Raw genomic sequence first — 20,088 nt, forward strand, 5'->3', positions numbered from 1 at the left:
GTGCTCTCCCTATAGCACTTCTGGTTATCTTTGGGTCCTTCCTTCCGGGAATGGGATCCACACTGTGCATGGGAAAGCAAATAAAACCCAAAGCTGTGTTACCCCCAGTAACCTCCACAGCACTGGTGGGCAGGGCAATAAGCACCCTATTGCCCACCCTCATCTTTCCCCCTCCCTCTTCATGGATCCTATCCCAGTGGGGTCCCCCTCTGCAGAACATGGGCAGGAGGGGACAGGGCGAAGCAGATGGACTCCTCCCCTTCCTGTGCAGAGGCAGGGAGATCTGTAGGTAGAGAGTCCTTTGCCTATATAGATCAGGGATGCAACCTGTCCCATTGTTATCACATGCACTTCCAGGCCTCCCTCAGCACCCAGCTAGCCTTCAGCTAGTTACCACTGAGGGTCTGGATGACGAATAAGCAACTTCTCAACAGCAAGGAGGGTCTGAGTTTAATCTAGGCACTGGAAAATGCCCCACGTGTTAAAGGCCTCATTGTTTGTTTGATCAGTCAGGATCTGACTCAGTCGACCGACTTGAAGAACCTTAGAGTCTGATCCAAAGTAACCATTCCAACAGTTCTATTCGCGTTCCTTCTGCACTGCAACCAGACCTAAGACGAGGAGCAATCTGAATATCCCTCCCTGGTTTTGTGGCTCCTTGGGAATGTTGTATTCATTCTTCTTCTCAGTGTGTCATGGATTCTTACAGGTATGCATGTAGTAACAGCTTCAGAAAACAGCAAAGAAAGGTTGGTGGCTGGAAATAAATAAGCTCAGAGAGAAAGAGAAAGAGAAAGATGTTGCACTTGTGTAGCCAAGAGAAGAATTTCTTTCCATGTCATGTGGCTGAAAAGGTGACCTTGTGATGGATTAAAATGGCCAAGCTACAATATTTGGGATGCACTTTTTAAAATCCTTCTACTAATGGCCAAGCACAGGAGGGGACGTTAAAATGGTCTACAAAGCTCCAAAATATTTGTGTCTGCTATGACTCAGAAAAGGAACAAAATGTACTTCTCCCCAACTTGATTGATAGAAGGCTGAGAAATACCTGAAATAAAGCTCGTTACAATCATTTCAAAATAGCTAAATGGGAAGAGGAAAGAAAATCTATGCTGAAAAACCACTCCAGTCTCTTTTTCTCTGTCTCATTCCTCTCAAGCTGGAGGCAGAGTTTTATCAAAGCAGTGACCTGAGATTTTAGGGCCGGCAAACTGTTGAAGAGAAAAACTCCCCCCCAAAAATGCAGAGAAAACACCCAGAGAAGGATGCTAAAAGTACTCATTTAAACCTCAGCGTAGATCTCTTCTGCACCTTCCAGTCCCTGTACAGCCATCATTATCTGAGCCAAATGACCCAAATCCAGGATATCTCATTTGGCTATGCAAATCAGCTTGCTTTTTATTTGTCTTAGCACACCAATGGGTCTAGGGTGGCAGAGTGGCCACCATCAAATCTATGTGGAAAATACAGCATGAATAACTAGCCCTATTTTTGTTACGTAACTAACGGAAGCCTTTTAATTGGAAGGGAAACCTATTTGGGATGCTAGAATTTTTCATGGAAACTAGACCATGTAAAGCATTTTGGCAAAGCTGGAAGGGGGAGGGCACGGAGGGAATAGGGACAATTACAATCGGACCTGAATTCAGAGGTCTTCTGTGGGTGGGCCTTCTTGCAGGGCTTCGTCCTCCTCCCCTCCCCCCGGCTTTGTGATGCGTGGATAGTGGCTCTGACACAGTTGTTGGATGGCAACGTGGAAGTGTTGGTCATCTTGAGCTTTGCACATCTGGTTTTTAGTCCTTCCGCTCCCTCCAGCGTCCAGCCTACGTGATGAATTCAGACCATCCAGAATCTAAGATTTCAGTGAATAACGAATTAAGTTCCTAGCCCTCATGACTGCAGAGAGCACCTTCCAAAGGCAAACCGTGTCACCAAGGCAAGGACGTCTTTCTGAGTCTGCAGTCAGCCTGCACCAGTGACCTAGAGGCATTGGACACCATTGTCCCCTGTTAATCTAATGGGAGGATGTGTCTTGGTGCCTGGAGGGGTCACACTGAGAACACTTACCTAGGGCAAGCTGCAAGGAATAGGTCAGATAATCCCCAAAGCCGGTGGTTTATTCTATAATTAGATTCACCAAACCAGTAACAAAACTGCTTCTGTAACACCACACTGGTTACCTGGAAGCCAAAATACAGTGTCCTTTAAGCATCCCAACTCTTGATCCCATCTAAACAGCCAAGTCTAAATAAGTGAGTGGTTACTGAAAACCAGATTCACCATATGGTAGGTCCACAATGATCCCCAGGTCAATATACATTTCAGATCTTACCCAATAATCACGTATATGCCAATCCTCTAATAACTAGAAGACTAAAGGTTTAATAATAAAAAGAAAACAGAGTTGTAGTGGTTAAGAGATCAATATACACCCAGATATGTGAAAAAGCCCTTAGGTCAGTTTTATAGCAGAGATGGTGAAGCTGCTGATTTGTGAAAGTCTTCCTGGAATCAATTTAAAAGGTTACGGTCCAAGTCCAGGTTACAATCCAACAGGCAGTCCAGGCGTAGAATTTTGTTCAAATTCTTCCATGAGAATTCCAAGGTAAATCCAGAGTAAACCTGGAGACCACGGTATTGTGGTTTAGACTGTCCCTCTCAAAGTTTAAACACACCTGAGATTAAAAGGATCATGCCCAAAATTTCCTTTAAAGCAATGGTTAAAGCAATCTGGGCACTCACACGTAACTCCACCAGGTGGGCTTTGATGAAAATGAGCTGATAGTTTGAGCTCTGCTCAATGGGTCTTTTCTCAGACAATACAGTTAGCAATAGCCATTTAAAGTATCAAGACAGTAAACTATCTATGAATGATGTGGAATTAGAAGTTTCAAAGAGAAATGAGGATCATAACATTATTACTTCACAAGCTCCATCTAACTGTTAATATCCCTTTTTAATCTCCAAGTCAATAGAATATTGTAATGAAACATTATAAGACATAAACAGGATTTAGCATCTCAAGCTAATTAGATCACTTGTTAAACTTCTAACGAGATATAGGTAAGCACAGACAAATACACTTTGCACTTACTCTTTGATTCTTTAACAACACCGGCAAGCGTTAAAAATTCCAGTTATCTTAACATGGCTTTGGTAACTATCTACTAGGAATGACCCTATTTATCCTTGCAATATCCGTTTGCTATGTCCTTAAGGGTTGTTTACAGGCCACCTAGCTTGCTGATTGTTTAGCCATCCCTGGCTCAGAATTACAGAGGGTCAATTTCAAAGCCCATCCTTCGTGTCAAGATTAACTACTTAATCCCTGTTCATCTCAGTGGATGGAATGGGGAGTAGACGTTGGCAATGAAGCCATCTGAGTAGAGAATCGGGTATTATTACAGAGAAAGAAATGCAGAAAAAAGGCCAGAGAAGACCTGACAAAATAGGGAAAAGAGGAGGGAAACAGAAGGGAGAAAGAGGAGGAAGAGGAACAAAAGGGCAGAGATAGCAGTGGCCTAAAGGGGAGCAGTGCTGAATGATGCCTTCACATAACACAAGAACCAGGGGTCACCCAATGAAATTAATAGGCAGCTGGTTTAAAACTAACATAAGGAAGGACTTCTTCACACAGTGCAAAATCAGCCCGCAGAACTCATTGCTAAGGGAAGTTGTGGAGGCCGAAAGAGCTAGATAAATTCATGGAGGATCGGTCCATCAATGGCAGGGACACAACCCCATGCTCTGGGTGATCCTAAACCTCTGACTGCCAGAAGCTGGGAGTGCACAACAGGGGATGGATCATTCAATGTTTGCCCCGTTCTGTTCCTTCCCTCTGAAGCCCCTGACACCAGCCACTGTTGGAAGACAGGACACTGGGCTAGACAGATCATGGGTCTGACACAGTGTGGCAGTTCTTATAATGAATGCAGCAAGAAGGCACTGAACAAATAACTAGAGGTTTAGGCCCAGATTCCCAAAGGTATTTGAGTGCCTAACTCCCACTGGAACTAGGCCCCTAAATACCTTTGGGGGTCTGGGCCTTCGTTACTACAAAAGGTCTTAGTCTCCCTTTGATCTCTTTTTAGCCAGCCCACTCCTGTCAGTGGGTGTCTTACTGTGTTCTCTGGGGCGTAGCCAGTCGTGAGTTCAGACTGCGCCTATGGGCCTTACATAAACATAACATTCAGCTGTCTTCTGCCCTGCTCCAGGCTGTGTGCGAGGAATACAGGGAAGGAGTTTTGGCTAGAGACATTTTAGTTGTGAAGAGGACAGCTGAGAAGCAGGAACAGGAAATTAAGGCTGCCATTTTGCAGCAAGCGTCATGCAACAGTGGGCCCATAAAGGATATCACATCTGGTTTGAGTTTTGAATTTCCTTTGGGGTTTTGCTCGTTTCAAAAAGAATAACATCCCTTCACAGAGACCTATGTTGCACCTAAAAGACCAGGAACTCCTATGATTCCTCAAGGGAGCTCTTACTTGGCATCAGATGTATGCACATTAAGGAGGCATCGCTAATGTGCTTTGGTATGTATATTATTTATTTGATAAATGATAATGGTTCCTCTGGAAGCATTAAGTCTTAATGGGTAAATACATATTTTAGTTTGCATATGGTACTTCTTTGGAAAATACACATTACTTACCTGATGGACTGGTAAATCTGTATTTACCACTTCAGTCAAAAGGGGATTTCTGATTAAATAGACCTGCCTCTTGTTAGCTCCCTCTTCCCATTCACTTGATAGATGATAACGACACGGGGGCTAATATGAGTGCTAAAAGAATGACCCAAACTCCTGTTTCACAACTCCACTGACGCCAACAGAGTGACAAGAGAGATGGATTTAGACCACTGTGTTTACATGTTAAAGCTTTTTAGAAAGTTGTTTTGCAGAAGGATGTGGCCATTGGTAGAGAGATGGGTTCCTGCACAGAACAATATCTTCATTTGTTTTGTTTCTAAAAGATTTTAAAAGCTCTGCTCCACTTCACTGACAAATGGTCTGAAAACTATGTCTTAATACACTAATTTGGATTAAATAATTACTAATTAGCTCCAGCACTGGGTCCAAATCTGTTAGGTTGATTTGACATGATTTGTTCTTGCCATATCCGTGTTGACTGTTACTTATCACCTTATTATCTTCTAGGTGTTTGCAAATTGATTGCTTGATTATTTCCTCCATTATCTTTCTAGGTACTGAAGTTAAGCTGATTTGTCTGTAATTCCCCAGGTCATCTTTATTCCCCTTTTTATAGAGTGGCACTATATTTTCCCTCTTTCAGTCCTCTGGTATCTCTCCTGTCTTCCATGAGTTTTTGAAGATAATCACCAATGGCTCAGATTTATCCTCAGTCTGCTCCTTGAGTAGTCTAGGATTGATTTAATCAGGTCTTGCCAACTTGAAGACAACTTGTCTAAATAATTTTTAACTTGTTCTTTCCCTGTTTTAGCATCAGATCCTACCTATTTTTCACTGGTATTCACTATGTTATAGGTCTGCTTGCTGCTAATCTTTTTGGTGAAAAGTGAAACTCAGTCATTTAGCGCTTCTGCTGTTTCCACATTTTCCGTTATTGTCTTTCCTCCCTCATTGAGTTTTGGGCCTAGCCTCTCCTTGGTCTTCCTCTTGCTTCTAATGTATTTGTAGAATGGTTTTTTGTTACCCGTTTTGTCTCTAGCTAGTTTAATCTCATTTTGTGCCTTGGCCTTTCTAATTTTGTCTCTACATGCTTGTGGTGTTTGTTTGTATTCATCCTTCATAATTTGACCTAGTTTCCACATTTTGTAGAACTCGTATTTGGAGTTTCAGGTCACTAAAGATCTCCTGGTTAAGCTGGAGTGGTCTCTTGCCATGTTTCCTATCTTTCCTAAACAGTAGGATAGTTTGCTCTTGTGCCTAAATAATGTCTCTTTGAAAAACTGCCAACTCCTTCAAACTGTTTTTCCCCTTAGACTTGCTTTCTGTGGGATCTTACCTACCAACTCCCTGAGTTTGCCAAAGTCTGCCTTCTTGAAATCCATTATCTTTATTCTGTGGTTTTCCCTCCTACCATTCCTTAGAATCATGAAAGTGGATAGCTATGCATGCAAAGAGGATGAGAATGCAGTCTCATGTTATAAGGCAGCTATAGAAAGGTAAAGAAGGAACTTTTCTCTCTGTTGCAGTCAACTGATACAATACATTTCTGACTCTGGAGAGAAATTTTTTGTTTTTTGGTCTTAATCTGGAGCACTCTGACCACTGCCAGAGTTGGGACACTTCAATAAAAGGACCAGTGGCTTTACAGTGTGTGGCTAATCCTATGTTATGTTTGATGAAGTCAAAATTAGAAAGAGAAGGAGGAAGTGATGTCACAGACAGAGGCGCTGTCAATGCTACATGTGTTTAGAAGAGCAAGAGGTGGCATGAGATCATCTGCTCAGAGGACACATACAGAGCTTTCATCTCTATCATCAAGATGAAATGGCAAAATACTAGAGACACGAGGCAGGTGAGATAATATCTTTTATTGGACCAACTTCTGTTGCTGAAAAAGAAAAACTGTTGAGCTTACCCAGAGCTCTTCTTCAGGTCTAGGAAATATATTAAGTGTGTCACAGCTAACTACAAAGTGGAACAGATTATTTAGCATAAGTAAACACAGAGATGTCACTGTTTAGGTTTCTCGCTAACATACGTTGGTCCAATAAAAGATATCTCCCCCACCTTGTCTCTCTAATATCCTGGTACCAACATGGCTACAACAACCCTGCACATGGCAAAATACTGTCTATTTCCTTGTTTAAAGTGCAGCCCTCTTGTGTCATGAAGTAGATCAGTCAGAAAACAAGAATCCCGTCTGCCGTTCCCAAAGATCACAAAGCCCCAGGAATCACCCCAAGGAGAAAAATTGAGACATGAGGCTGATGTTGTTTATCAGTGGGATGCCTCCACCCAAAATCTGACTGAGGAAGCCAGTTCTTCTTGTCTGATCTATGCAGAGGAAGGAAAATGCAATGAGATATGGGAATTGACAGCAAACAAAATATGTCTCGTAACACAAAGAATAAGAAATTTTAGAGATAGAAAAGATCTCTTTTGGTCCTTGAGTCCATCCTCCAGAGACCAATTCAGAACTGTTCCCTACAGGATAATCCAACCTTTTTTTTTCAAACCTGCTTGTTAAGTATCTCCAGACCACTAACCTCTCCCACAGTCCTAATAGATCTCACTGACACAAGTTTTTCCTTCTATTCAATCTAAATGCTGCCACATGAGACAAATTTAACAGTATTTTCCACTTCTATGAGAGAGACAATTTCTATGGCAATTTCATTAGAGAACACTGCGAGTCTGGAAATCTGTGGATGTCAAACTTAGTTTACAAGCAATCATTTATGAAAATCAGCTACCGCAGCATAGGAAGAAGTTGCAATTTCTGTCAAAACACAAAATCCAGGAGTTGGAACTGGTTGGTTTACACCAGCTGAGGATCTGGCCCTAGATTTCTTTCTTTTTTTTTTTTTTTCTGGTTTAATGTTTTGATTTAGAATTTCTGAAACTTACTAATGACTATCAATCAGTAAGGTTTTCTGTTACACTACACACTTACCTCACAGCACAACTCCCTATGTGTTTGGAGGTAGAAGGGGAGTCCCTTATGAAGATGTGGAGTCTATCATTGCCAGTGCAAATGTTCTGTGCTAGCACCAGGGTATGACTGAAGAGGTATCTCATAACTTGGCATTTCCTCGCCTTTAATGGTTTGTGTTGAGGAGATGTCATACTTAAACCAGTTTAATCTCTTTAAAACAAATACGTTTATGGACTCTGCATCCAGGCCTAGATTTATGTCCAGGCTTAGCTGCAGATATAGATCTGCTGATTACCACAGTTGTTTGCTACATCAAATGATGAGTTACTAGATTTACACTATTGCTTGAATCTTTCTCATCTTCCACTAGTAGCCCCGTTGATTTCTCATGAGCAAGGCAAGGAAGTCAGAGGCCTATGTTTTCATTTATCCCTGAGAATTAAGGGGAGGTTGGAAAATTGTCACGTATATTTTTGCCAGGCAATTGAAAAGAGTATTATCTGCATATGTGTCTCTTTGGTTTGGTAACAGAGAAACTCGGTGTCACTACAGTCAGAAAGAATTGTTTGGAGATATTTGTGGAACATGTGGGTAATTTGGCAATATACAAAAGCCAGGAATAAAAGTATTATGGTAAGAAAACATAACTGATTCCTCTGTATATTTTTCCTATTTAGTGGCATTTGCATAAGAAAGCCCTTTGTGCATCAACGTCTCAAAATAAATATGGCCCTGGGTTTCCCGCCAAATGAGCAAATGGTAAATGAAGATTCCCCTTCAGCCCCACCACAGAGAAACCAGTTCCCATAATTATCGCTACAATCTTTTTCAGCAGCTTCAGCTTCCTGGTACTGAATGAATACTTTTTAAGAATAGTGTGTGACTTAATAGGAAGACACTGATGAAATAGAGAAAAGCTTTTATCTGCAGTACAAGAAGTCTAACATTGAAGCCTTGAAAAAAAAGTCTCTCTGCAGCGGTATGTAAAAAGCTGGCTTAGATGTGAAATCAAGCCGAATAAGTGTAGAGCCAGGGCAGTTCTGAAGATACATGTTGCAAAGGGAAGGGACCCTTTGACTTCTTCAGCTCCTCTCCATCAAAGTACTCTATGATTAGCTTCAGATGTTCAGATGATCAAAATTATGCTGTGACTTAGAAACTCTGAGACATCAGATTGTCCCTTCTGTTAGTTCTAAATAAGGCTCTGATACAAATAGAATAATCAGAAAGCCAGTTTTTAGGCTCCTTCTCAGGTAAAGTAAAGGAAAATGTTAACATCTTTTTGTGGATCTTAAGGTTTATGGCTCCAGCTGGTAGCACAGTTTCCGAGTACCTCATAGGTATTTCAGAACTTTCAGGCCAAATTTTCAGAAATAGCTATGACCTGTTCTCCAACCGTGCAACCAGCCAGCGCCGGAAGTTGCACCCTTGCCATCTCCTTGCCAGGCATCATCCACCGCTGCAAACCGCACAAATGCATGTGCAGATTGTCCTCTGTAGGTAAAAGTGGGAACTTCTGCAAGCCATTTTCAGGTGTGAAAATGCAAACAAGTGCCTCTGCACACTCAGATGTGAGTATTGTGCATTCACCTTGTGCCTACACGAGCACTGGGAACACAACTTAACCCCTCCTCACTGACAAGGTGCGCCTCCTAGTTTGTGCCATTTTTATTGTGTGGAAATTTCCATCTCTCTTTGTTAAGAAATTATTTCTAACACATTTCTTCTACTTCCTCCCCCTGCAAATGTCCTCAAGACCCACCATTTGCCATAGTCCCCCCTACACCAAGTCCCCAAAGCATAAATAAGTCAGTAAAATTTTTAAGAAAAGGTGCAGAAAAGGGCAACAAAAATTATTAGGGGTATGGAAAGCTTCCATATGAGGAGAGATTACAAAGACTGGGACTTTTCAGCTTGGAAAAGAGACGACTAAGGGGTGACATGATAGAGGTCTATAAAATCATGACTAGTTTGAAGAAAGTAAATAAAGATGTGTTCTTTACTCCTTCTCATAACAAACTAGTGGTCACCAAATGAAATTAATAGGCAGCAGGGTTGAAATAAACAAAAGGAATTATTTCTTCTCACAGTGCAAAGTCAACCTATGGAACTCCTTGCCAGAGGATGTTGTGAAGGCCAAGACTATAACAAGGCTAAAAAAAGAACTAGATAAGTTCATGGAGAATAGGTTCATAAATGGCTATTAACCAGATGGGCAGGGATTCCTGTTTGCCTGAGGCTGGAAATGGGAGATGGGATGGATCACTTGATGATTATCTTTTCTATTCATTCCCTCTGAAGCACCTGGCATTGGCCACTGTCGGAAGACAGGATACTGGGCTAGATGGACCATTGGTCTGACCCAGTATGGTCATTCTTATGTTCTTAATCAACAGGGAGAGGAGTTGGCCATAAAAGCCGGTTCTCCTACTTCCCCCAGGATGAGAGGTCAAGATATTGAGGTGCTATCAGTGTCTGTACATGAATTAAACCATTTGTCAAGCTGGGCCTTAAGAACCTCTAAGGATGGAGATTCCACCACCTCCCTAGGTAACCCATTCCAGTGCTTCACCACCCTCCTAATGAAAACCTTTTTCCTAATGTCCAACCTAGACCTCCCCCACTGCAACTTGAGACCGTTGCTCCTAGTTCTGTCATCTGCTACCACTGAGAACAGCCTAGCTCCATCCTCCCTGGAACCCCCTTTCAGGTAGTTGAAGGCTGCTATCAAATCCCCCCTCATTCTTCTCTTCTGCAGACTAAACAAGCCCAGTTCCCTCAGCCTCTCCTCATAAGTCTTGTGCTCCAGCCCCCTCATAATTTTCGTTGCCCTTCGCTGGACTCTCTCCAACTTGTCTACATCCTTTTTGTGTGTGGGGGGGAGGAGGGAAGGGGCAAAACTGGACACACTACTCCAAATGCGGCCTCACCAATGCCGAATAGAGGGGAATGATCACTTCCCTCAATCTGCTGGCAATGCTCCTACTAATACAGCCCAATATGCCATTAGCCTTCTTGGCAACCAGGGCACACTGCTGACTCATATCCAGCTTCTTGTCCACTGTAACCCCCAGGTCCTTTTCTGCAGAACTGCTGCCTAGCCAGTTGGTCCCCAGTCTGTAGCAGTGCATGGGATTCTTCCGTCCAAAGTGCAGGACTCTGCACTTGTCCTTGTTGAACCTCATCAGATTTCTTTTGGCCCAATCCTCCAATGTGTTTAGGTTACTCCGTATCCTATCCCTACCTTCCAGAGTATCTAGCACTCCCCACTCCCTCCCCTGCTTAGTGTCATCTGCAAACTTGCTGAGGGTGCAATCTACCCCGTCCTCCAGATCTTCATGAAGATGCCGTTGGCACAAATCTGTCAGGTGCTGCTTCTAAGGAGGTGTCACTCTGCTGAGTCCCTTGACCAGGCCAATGGCATCTCAGCTGTTATATAGCCCTAAAAATGGATAATGCTTGTCTGTGAATGGTAATGTGGTGTTACTGCGCTGGGACTCGGTACTCACTCACGACGACTGTCAAAGCACTCATTCAGGCTGGGATACTAAAGGGTTTGCCTCGCTCTGCTCTTGTACCATTTCCATTGCAGCATGAGTTAGATGGAAGAGCCACCAGCGCTCAGCACAGCAGCTAGTTACCTCTGCTGGCACTCACACACTGAATGAGTTGTGTGGAACTGTGCTGCTGCAGCAGCGCACAGCCAAAGGTTGTGAGCTAGTCATGTTTACATCAGCTAGGCACTTACATGTGGCTGTCTACATTCCTCCCGTTCCCATGCTCCATCTCACAGCTGCTGGGTGACCACGCTAAGTGGGTCGAACACACAGTCGCAGGCTGCAAGCTGGGGGCTTGCACAAGAGCGTGCCTGTGTATTTTTTGGTGTGTTTTAGTGGTTCCTTTGCTAAGTGCTGATCTCTATCTATCTCTGAGCTTGGCTCGCCTCCCTGTGTTTGTTGGAGAACCTTTTCCATATCGAGAGGAAGTATGATGGACCATTACTTTTAGCTACTGAACATGCATGCAAGAACAGAAGTTTTGTAAAGGGACCACTCAGTGCAATGAAATCCCCTCTCTACTCACAGGACTGCAGGCTGGGAACTTGCTGCTTTATGCAATTGTGTAGCAGAGTCGGAGGGGAGGGAATTCCTACTGATAAAACAGCAAAGAAGGGAGGGATGGGGCATGACTCCATCCCATGATACTCTGGGCAGCTCTATTACCCCCATTGTGACCACAGTACTACAAGAAGGGTCCGGCATGTATTTACCTGTCCTTTAACCTGTTCTTCCTAACGTGCATGCTTGTATCCTTCTTGTGTTATTTCTTTAGGGGCTACCAAAGACATGGGGAAGATGTTGGGTGGGGATGAAGAGAAAGATCCTGATGCTGCCAAGAAGGAAGAGGAACGACAGGAAGCCCTGAGGCAGGAAGAGGAGGAAAGGAAAGCCAAATATGCAAAGATGGAGGCTGAAAGAGAAGTGATGCGACAAGGGATTCGAGACAAGGTAGGTGTTGCTTTCAGAGCACGCTATGCAAACCTATGTGTGTCCTTCCTAACAGTGAACTGGTATTTTATGGAATCGCTATGGAACAAGTTTGGTGAGTGATCAGGTAGCACTAGGTAAGTGCTTTGCTACATTGAACTTGCATTCTTGCCCTGAGCCTCCTCCTGGCTAAACGTGCCTCATGCGTTGAAAAGCATTGTGATGCTGAAATGGGAATTCAAGATGTATTGAGAAAGTTGTCAGAATTTTGTACATTGCTCATTAATCGGTACAAAAATAAGTGAAACATATCATGACCTTTCCCATCCCTACCTTCGCACTGTTTGAGTCTCCAATGTCACATAGTTGTTGTATACAAAATTCCATCATCCAGTGTGTTTTTCTTCTAAGAAAGTCCAAATATCTCCTGTTGTTCAATGCATTGTTTCCAAGGTGTCCCAAATACTTATGGATGAAGCGGGACAACTCATCTCTACTTCCCATGTTTGTCAGTATGAGACTGGTCACTGGGAAGCCAATTAATCTAACAGAACTATAAAACGAGAGAGATTCATTTAACATCTGCAAGAGTTAAATATCAGGAAACTTTGGTCTTGCCATCCTTGCACAGATATTCATGGGAAATCCAGGTGCAGAGCAACCACAGCGTTAGGTCTAATGTATAAAGTAACACAAAAATTATGAGGATTTTAAATGAAGTTTAAACAGTGATTGGGGAAAAAAATGAAATCTGAGCTTTGCCAGAGGGATTGATGTAATGTAACAGGACTGGAAACAGATGTGGCGGCATATCAGCCCTTAGAACCTTGTGTGGAGGTGTAGAGGAATTCTGTAGCAGATCAAAAGGGTCTATTTAGAACCAACTCCAAGATGTAAATGTCTGAGTGGCTCTCGGAGATGGGAGAAATAGCAGGAGAAACAGGAAGTCCTGCCGGGAGAAGTCCTGCAATCGAACAGACCGCAGAGGACTCTTGGGCAGTAGTCTGGAGGAGTTCATGAGTACAGTCTTCCTGAGGGCTTTGTGACGTGCGCTGCATGTCCAGAGGTAAAGGATAACAGCAGATCCCAAGAAAGAAGGGGCTGAGTTTCAGACAAGACCATATCGTGCGTGGGGCTGGGGTGAGGGCGGGGGCGGGGGGAAACTGGACCAATTCTCAGAATATATTCAGGTGACCAATGTTGGGACAACGTCAGTCACACCGGGGCTCTCTCGTGTGGCTGTCAGAATTGGTCCTTGTCCAGTATCTACCTCTGTGTAGGTTATGATGACCTCTGGAAGAGACATGGAGAGAATTTAAATCCTAGCACAAAACACAAAGAGCTGGGTATAAAGAAAATGCTTATGGACTATGATGTGGGCAGCCTGGCCTAGTAATCAGAGCAGAAGTCAGGTCTAGTGGGCAGAGCAGGCATCCCGGTAGTGGAATGAAGCTGATGGTCGGCACCAGAGTCAAATGCCAATTTTCAGAGCTAGGGTCAAGTCAGAGTCAGAACCAGTAATTGAAGCTGTGGGTTGGAGCTGACGTCAGATACCAAATGCCAGAGCTGAGGATCAGGCCAGAGTCAGGGTCAGAGGCCAGAGTTGGAGCCGGGACAGGTAACTGATGGTTGGAAGCCAGGCATAAAGGAGAAGAGGCAAGGATCAAGCCTGGAGCAGGATCATGGTGGAGCAGGAGCGAAGGCAGGGGTGAGCCAGGAACAGAGCAGGAATCGGGAACAGGGTAGAATACAGGGTCCAATACAACCAACAGGTAATCACCTCGTTTCTCCGACTAACTTTCTGTGCCTCATTCTGGCTTAAATAATGTGGCTGGACCAATTGGAGGAGCCAGGCAATCCTTCAGTCAGGCTGCCGGGGATAGTACCTTGGCTGAGGCCCACCAGGCTTTGGCAGACATTGGGTAGAGGCCAGGATACAGTGGCTGTCTGGAAACAACCAGGCCTGGATTCAAGACCTGAGACATCCTAAAAATCTTCTCCAAATTGGGTCAACAATTCCAAATAGATCATGGAGATTCAGGAAAGGGAAGCTATATATATAGATAGGTTAGGTTGTTCTGGTGCCCCAAGCATGAGTCTAGCTAAAATACCAGTTCTCGAGGAGAATGGTCAATAATAAAAAGAAAATGGAGAGATTTAATTCTAAGGAAAAATGCTATTGAAAGGAGATTGTCTTCTTATGATTGTGGTAGGTAGAACATTTGTTAATGGGGAAGAAGAGGAAGCTGTCCTTTGCTGGATTGGGACTCTAGCCGGTGCCAGTGGGATGCTTTAAATATAAGGGGGACAAAGTGAATAATGAAATTCTTAGCAGGAGAGAAATGAACGCACAGCACACGTGCATAAGAACATGTGAAGGGTGAACAAATGGGTCAGAATAATGGTCCATGTAGCCCAGTGTCTTGTCTTCTGATAGTGGTCAGTGATCCATCCCCTGTCTTCCAGTCCCAGCTTCTGGCAATCAGAGCTTTAGGGACACCTAGAACATGTTGTTGCATCCCAGACCATCTTGGCTAACAGCCATTGATGGACCTATCCTCCCTTAACTTATCTAGTTCTTTTTTAAGCCTGTTATACGTTTGGCCTTCACAACATCCCCTGGCAATGAGTTCCACAGGTTGAATGGGCGCTGTGTGAAGAAGGACTTCCTTTTGTTTGTTTGTTTTAAACCTGCTGCCGATTAATTTCATTGGGAGACCCGTGGTTTTTGTGCTATGTGGGGAAGTAAGTAACACTTCCTTATTCACTTTCTTGCCAGCACTCATGATTCCATAGACCTCTATCATATCCCTCCTTAGTCGTCTCTTTTCCAAGCTTCAACAGTCCCAGTCTTTTTATTCTCTCTTCATATGGAAGCTGTTCCACACCCCTAATGATTTTCTTGCCCTACTCTGCACTTTTCCCAATTTAATATGTCTTTTTTGAGATGGAATGACCAGAACTGCACATAGTATTCCAGTTGTGGGTGTACCAGAGATTTATAAAGAGGCGTTATGATATTTCCTGTCTTATCTATCTGTTTCCTAATCATTCTCACATTCTGTTAGCTTTTTTGACTGTAGCTGTACATTGAGCAAATGTTTTCAGAGCACTATCCACAATGACTCCAAGATATTTCTTGAATGGTAACAGCTAATTTAGACCCCATCATTTTGTGTCTTTAGTTGGGACTATGTTTTCCATGTTGTGTTATTTTGCACTTATTAACATTCAATTTCATCTGCCATTTTGTCACCCAGTTTTGTAAAATCCCTTTGTAACTCTTTGCAGTCAGATTTGGTCTTAATTCTCTTGAGCAATTTTGTATTGTGTGCAAATATTGCCACCTCACTGTTTTCCAGATAATTTCTGGATATGTTGACCAGCACTTGTCTCAGTACAGATCCTTGGGGGACCCTGCTATTTACCACTCTCCATAGTGAAAACTGACCATTTGTTCCTATGTTTTGTCTCCCACCTTTTAAGCAGTCACTGATTCATCTGAGGACCTTCCCTTTTGTCTCATGACTGCTTAAGAGCCTTTGGTGATGGACCTTGTCAAAGGCTTTTTGAAAGTCTAAATACAGTGTCACCTTTGTCCACAGGCTTGTTGACCCCTCAAAGGATTCTAAGAGTTTGTTGGGGAATCTTCCCCATCATATTGTGTTCATCTCTGTATCTGATAACTCTGTTCTATACTAGAATTTCAACCTATTTGCCTGGTACTGAAGTTAGGCTTACTGGCCTATAATTGTCAGGATCGCTTCGGGAGCCTTTTTTAAAGATTGGGATCACATTAGCTGCCCTCCAGTCATCTGGTACAGAGGCTGCTTTAAGCAATAGGCTGCATACCACAGTTAGTGGTTCTACAGTTTCATGTTTACGTTCCTTCAGAACTCTTGGGGTGGATACCATCTGGTCCTGGTGATTTATAACTGTTTAGTTTATCAATTTGTTCTAAAACCTCTTCTATTTACACCTCAATCTGGGACAGTTCCTCAGATTTGTCACCTAAAAAGAATGGCTCAGTTGCTGGAATCTTCCTCACATCCTCTGTAGTGAAGACCGATGCAAAGAATTTAGCTTCTCTGCAACAGCTTTGTCTTTCTTGCGTGCTCCGTTAGCACCTTGATCCTGTAGTGTTCCCTCTAGTGTTTCACAGGCTTCCTGCTTCTGTTGTACTTACAAAAACCAACAGCAAAATGTTTTGTCTTTTGCTAGTTACTCTTCAAATTCTTTTTTAGCCTGCCTATTTATACTTTTACACTTGATTTGCTAAAGTTTGCGCTCCTTTCTATTTTCCTCAGTAGCATTTTACTTCCAATTTTTATAGGATGCCTTTTTTGCCTCTAACGGCCTCTTTTACTCTATTACTTAGCCATGGTGGCATTTTTTTGGTCCTTACTGTTTTTATTTTTTTGTGGGGTATACATTTAGTTTGAGCCTCTGAAATGGTGTTTTTAAATAGTTTCCATAGAGTTTGCTGGCATTTCACTCTTGTGACTGTTCCTTTCAATTTCCATTTAACTAGCTTCCTCATTTTTGTGTAGTTCCCCTTTTTGAAGTTAAATGCTCTGGTGGTGGGGCTTTATGATCCCTTGACAACGGAGTGGGGCTAACTTTGGGAGAACGGGTTTAAAAAGCCAGCTCATAAGTGACTAGAGGAGGTAGGGGAGTTTAAAGGAGGAGCATGAGAGCCAGGTACACCTAACAGACATACTCTAATCTTAGGCCAACAACCACCCCTAAAAAACAAAGAAATAACAAACAAAAAACCCTACAAGAGTAAAAATATTGCAGGTAGAAGTCCAGCAGCAGAGTGGGGGCTATCCAGTGTATTCAGCATGTTTGATTATCTGCCTTGTGGGCTGTTTGGATATTGTGCATTTGATGCAAGCAACTTCTGGCCCTCTGAGACCAGAGTGACTGAACTGGAAGAGCTGAGGGAGACAGAGAGGTACATAGACATGACTTTCAGGGATACAGTAGAATGGTCCTATCGCCAGCCTGACAGCCTCTGTGCTGCTGAGAAGGATGAAAGTCTCAGGGAAGGAGAACATCCAGCTTGAAAGGAGGGAAATGATTCCATAGTTGGGACCCTCCTTCCAGCAGATGGCATGGTATCCTCTCGCACTGAGGGTACCCTTGCAGGGGAGGGGACCACAGTTATTAGGAAGAGACGGGTAATAGTAATGGGGGATTCAGTTATTAGAAACACAGATAGCTGGGTGTGTGATGACCAGGAGAACTGCTTGGTGATTTGCCTGCTGGGTGCGAAGGCTGCAGGTCTCTCGAGACATCTAGACAGACTTATGTGTAGTGCTGGGGAGAGCTGGTGGTCGTGGTACATGTAGGTACCAATGACACAGAGGAAGGTGGTAGAAGGATCTTGGGGGACAGATTGGGGCTGGCTTGGGGGCTGCTAGGTAAGAGATTAAAGTTCAGGACCTCCATGGTAGCATTCTCTGAAATGCTTCCAGTTCCTTGCACAGGGCCAGGAAGTCTATGCAATCTCAAAGCATGGATGAGATAATGGTGTAGGGAGAAGAGGTTTAGGTTTATTAGGAACTGGGAAAGCTTTTGGGAAAGGAGGAACCTACACAGGAAGGATGGGCTCCATCTAAACCAAAATGGAACCAGACGGCTGGCACGTAAAATTAAAGTTTTTAAGAAGAGTTTTTAAACTAAGGGCTGGAAGAAAGCCAAGAGGAGTGGAGGAGCACACAGTTCACACAGAGACATCCCTTATGGAAGGAGTTATTAAAAGGGATTCTCGATAATATAGTAAAGAGGAGAGGATAGAAGCTGATAAAGTCCATGTAGGAACTGAAGAGAAACAGTCAAATGAAATAAGTCCCATTCAATTATATCACATGAAGGCAGGTAACTAACTATTGACAAATTTTATGAGTGGTTGTATACAAATGCGAGAAGTCTAAATACTAAGATGGTTGAACTTGAGTGCCCGGTATTAAATGAGGATATTGATGCAACAGGCATCACAGAAACTTGGTGAAATGATGACAATCAATGGGACATTGGAAAACTAGGGTACAGAATACATAGGAGTGACAAAGCAGGTTGCACTGGTGAGGGAGTGGCACGATGTGTGAACGAAAGCATAGAGTCAAATGTAGTAAAAACCTTAAATGAATCAAACAGCACGATAGACTCCTTTGGATAGAAGTTCCATGCTTGAATAATAAGAGGAGAGCAGCAGGAATATACTACTGGCTACCGGGCCACGATGGTGACGATGATCATGAACTGCTTGGGAAGATTATTAGAGAGGCTACAAAACCAGAAAAGGATGGCAGGCTAGAGCATCATTAGGAAGCTCTCAGCCTTCTCAGCACGTGGACCAACTATAAACTTCAAGCGAGCAAGCACGGAACAAACAAACTAACAGACCACAAACTCACCCCAAGGGTCACGTAGTCCCTCCTCCTACACCAGGAGAACTCCCTCACAAAACTCCCCCATTCACTGCTCCTGTTCGGTAGGAGGCCTTTGGGACTGCCTCTTTCACTGTGCTGCTTTAGTGCCCCTGCAGCCGGGCCTGGACAGAGACCTTGCTGTAAAGTGAAATGTTCGGTCAATATTTACAGTAGGAAATTTGAAATGCAGCCTGACGTAAATCAAAGGCAATCTAGATGAGGCCATAAAATTCTCAGATATGATGCAGGCAGTGTACCAGTAAATCAGTGCGTCCTGGGAACAACAGGCATTGCAAAACGAATGCAAAGACAATATCCAGACAAGGGGAATTCTCCTATGACGGTTTGGATCTGACTGTCTTGGGGAGCGACACTGCTTGGAAAATGTCTGTGCTCCTGAGTGACTCTTCTGTAAGGGCAAGGGTTCAAGTCCTGAGTCGGTGCAAACGAGAGTAGCTTCACTGAAGTCAAATGAAGAAGCTCCATTTGACAGCAGCTCAGGCACTTTCCACTAGATGCGTGGGGTGGATCTGACTGAAAAGATTGTGTGTCCTGGTTGTAAGGAAGATGTATGGCTTGCGTGAAAAGAACGATGAGGACATAAGGGACTCCAATCTTTTCATTTTTCTCTTGAGTAAAATCCCTAATTGCCTGCCTTTGAAAGAGGGAGCTGTTCCCTGAAGAATTGGAAAACTTGAATTAAGTCTTTAAAGAGCAGCTTTAAAGAGCAGACATCTTTTTATCTGATCAGTCCACTGTGGGGGAAGAATACTCTGCCTGACAGAGAAATTGATTTGATGATAAGAGACAAAGACTTGCTATAACTACTATGAGATCCTGATGGATGGTACTGGGAAATCTGAAATGAACTGAGCAGCCACAGAAAGAAGTTTCCACTATTTGACAGTGTTACATTTTTGTTTCTCAGGTTAGTAAGTGACCTAGGTCTTTGACAATCACAGTGAAACTGGAACTATGGGGAAAAAAACAGAATATGAAGTGCATCATGGATATACATGTAATATTCAAGAAGGTCTTAGCTATTGGTTCTTTCTTTCTTTTTAGTGCTTGACTTTGCATCCTTCATCTCTTTTAATGTAATTTTAATGTAATTTCCTGTGTTTTAAAAAAAGCAAATTGAAAAAACAGAAATTCTGTCTTGTAAAACTATATCAACTCCGACATTTCTCATTAGCAGGGTTAGACCCTTTAGATCCACAGCACAGACCTCTTCCACTTGAGCTGCAAGAGCAACTGATAACTATAGTAGGTTATCATTCTCTCTGGGAGCCAGCCACTAGTGGGGGATGGGACACATATTTTGCCACTGGGTTTCATAGCTATTCACTGACAACAGAGGAATGCTGAGACTCGAGAATCATGGGTTCTACTCCAGATTCTGAGACAAGCATATTCTTGTGGTAACACACACTTCTGTCCCTGTCTTTTTCCAGTATTGCCATTAATTTTAATAGACAATAAAATGCCCTGGCTGGTTTTGAGAATCTCAGCCACAGGCAATAAAGTTCTCTGCCATCTCTGGAATTTTAGAACTCGAACACTGGCAGAAACAAA

General features: G+C 43.2%; 1 protein-coding gene across 2 annotated transcripts in view; it reads left to right on the forward strand.

Moving 5' to 3' along the window:
• CPLX1 (complexin 1) overlaps positions 1 to 20,088 on the forward strand; it is a 159,860-nt gene that overhangs the window by 82,772 nt on the left and 57,000 nt on the right. For both annotated transcript variants that reach the window (XM_067553376.1, XM_067553377.1), the window contains exon 3: positions 11,922 to 12,097. In XM_067553376.1, the coding sequence (XP_067409477.1) occupies positions 11,922 to 12,097 (176 nt within the window). The remainder of the gene's footprint in view (positions 1 to 11,921; positions 12,098 to 20,088) is intronic.

This window comes from Emydura macquarii, unplaced genomic scaffold (genome assembly GCF_026122565.2).
Source record: "Emydura macquarii macquarii isolate MOO-44397 ecotype Brisbane River unplaced genomic scaffold, CSIRO-AGI_Emac_v2 contig_1451, whole genome shotgun sequence".
Taxonomy (NCBI): Eukaryota; Metazoa; Chordata; order Testudines; family Chelidae; genus Emydura; species Emydura macquarii.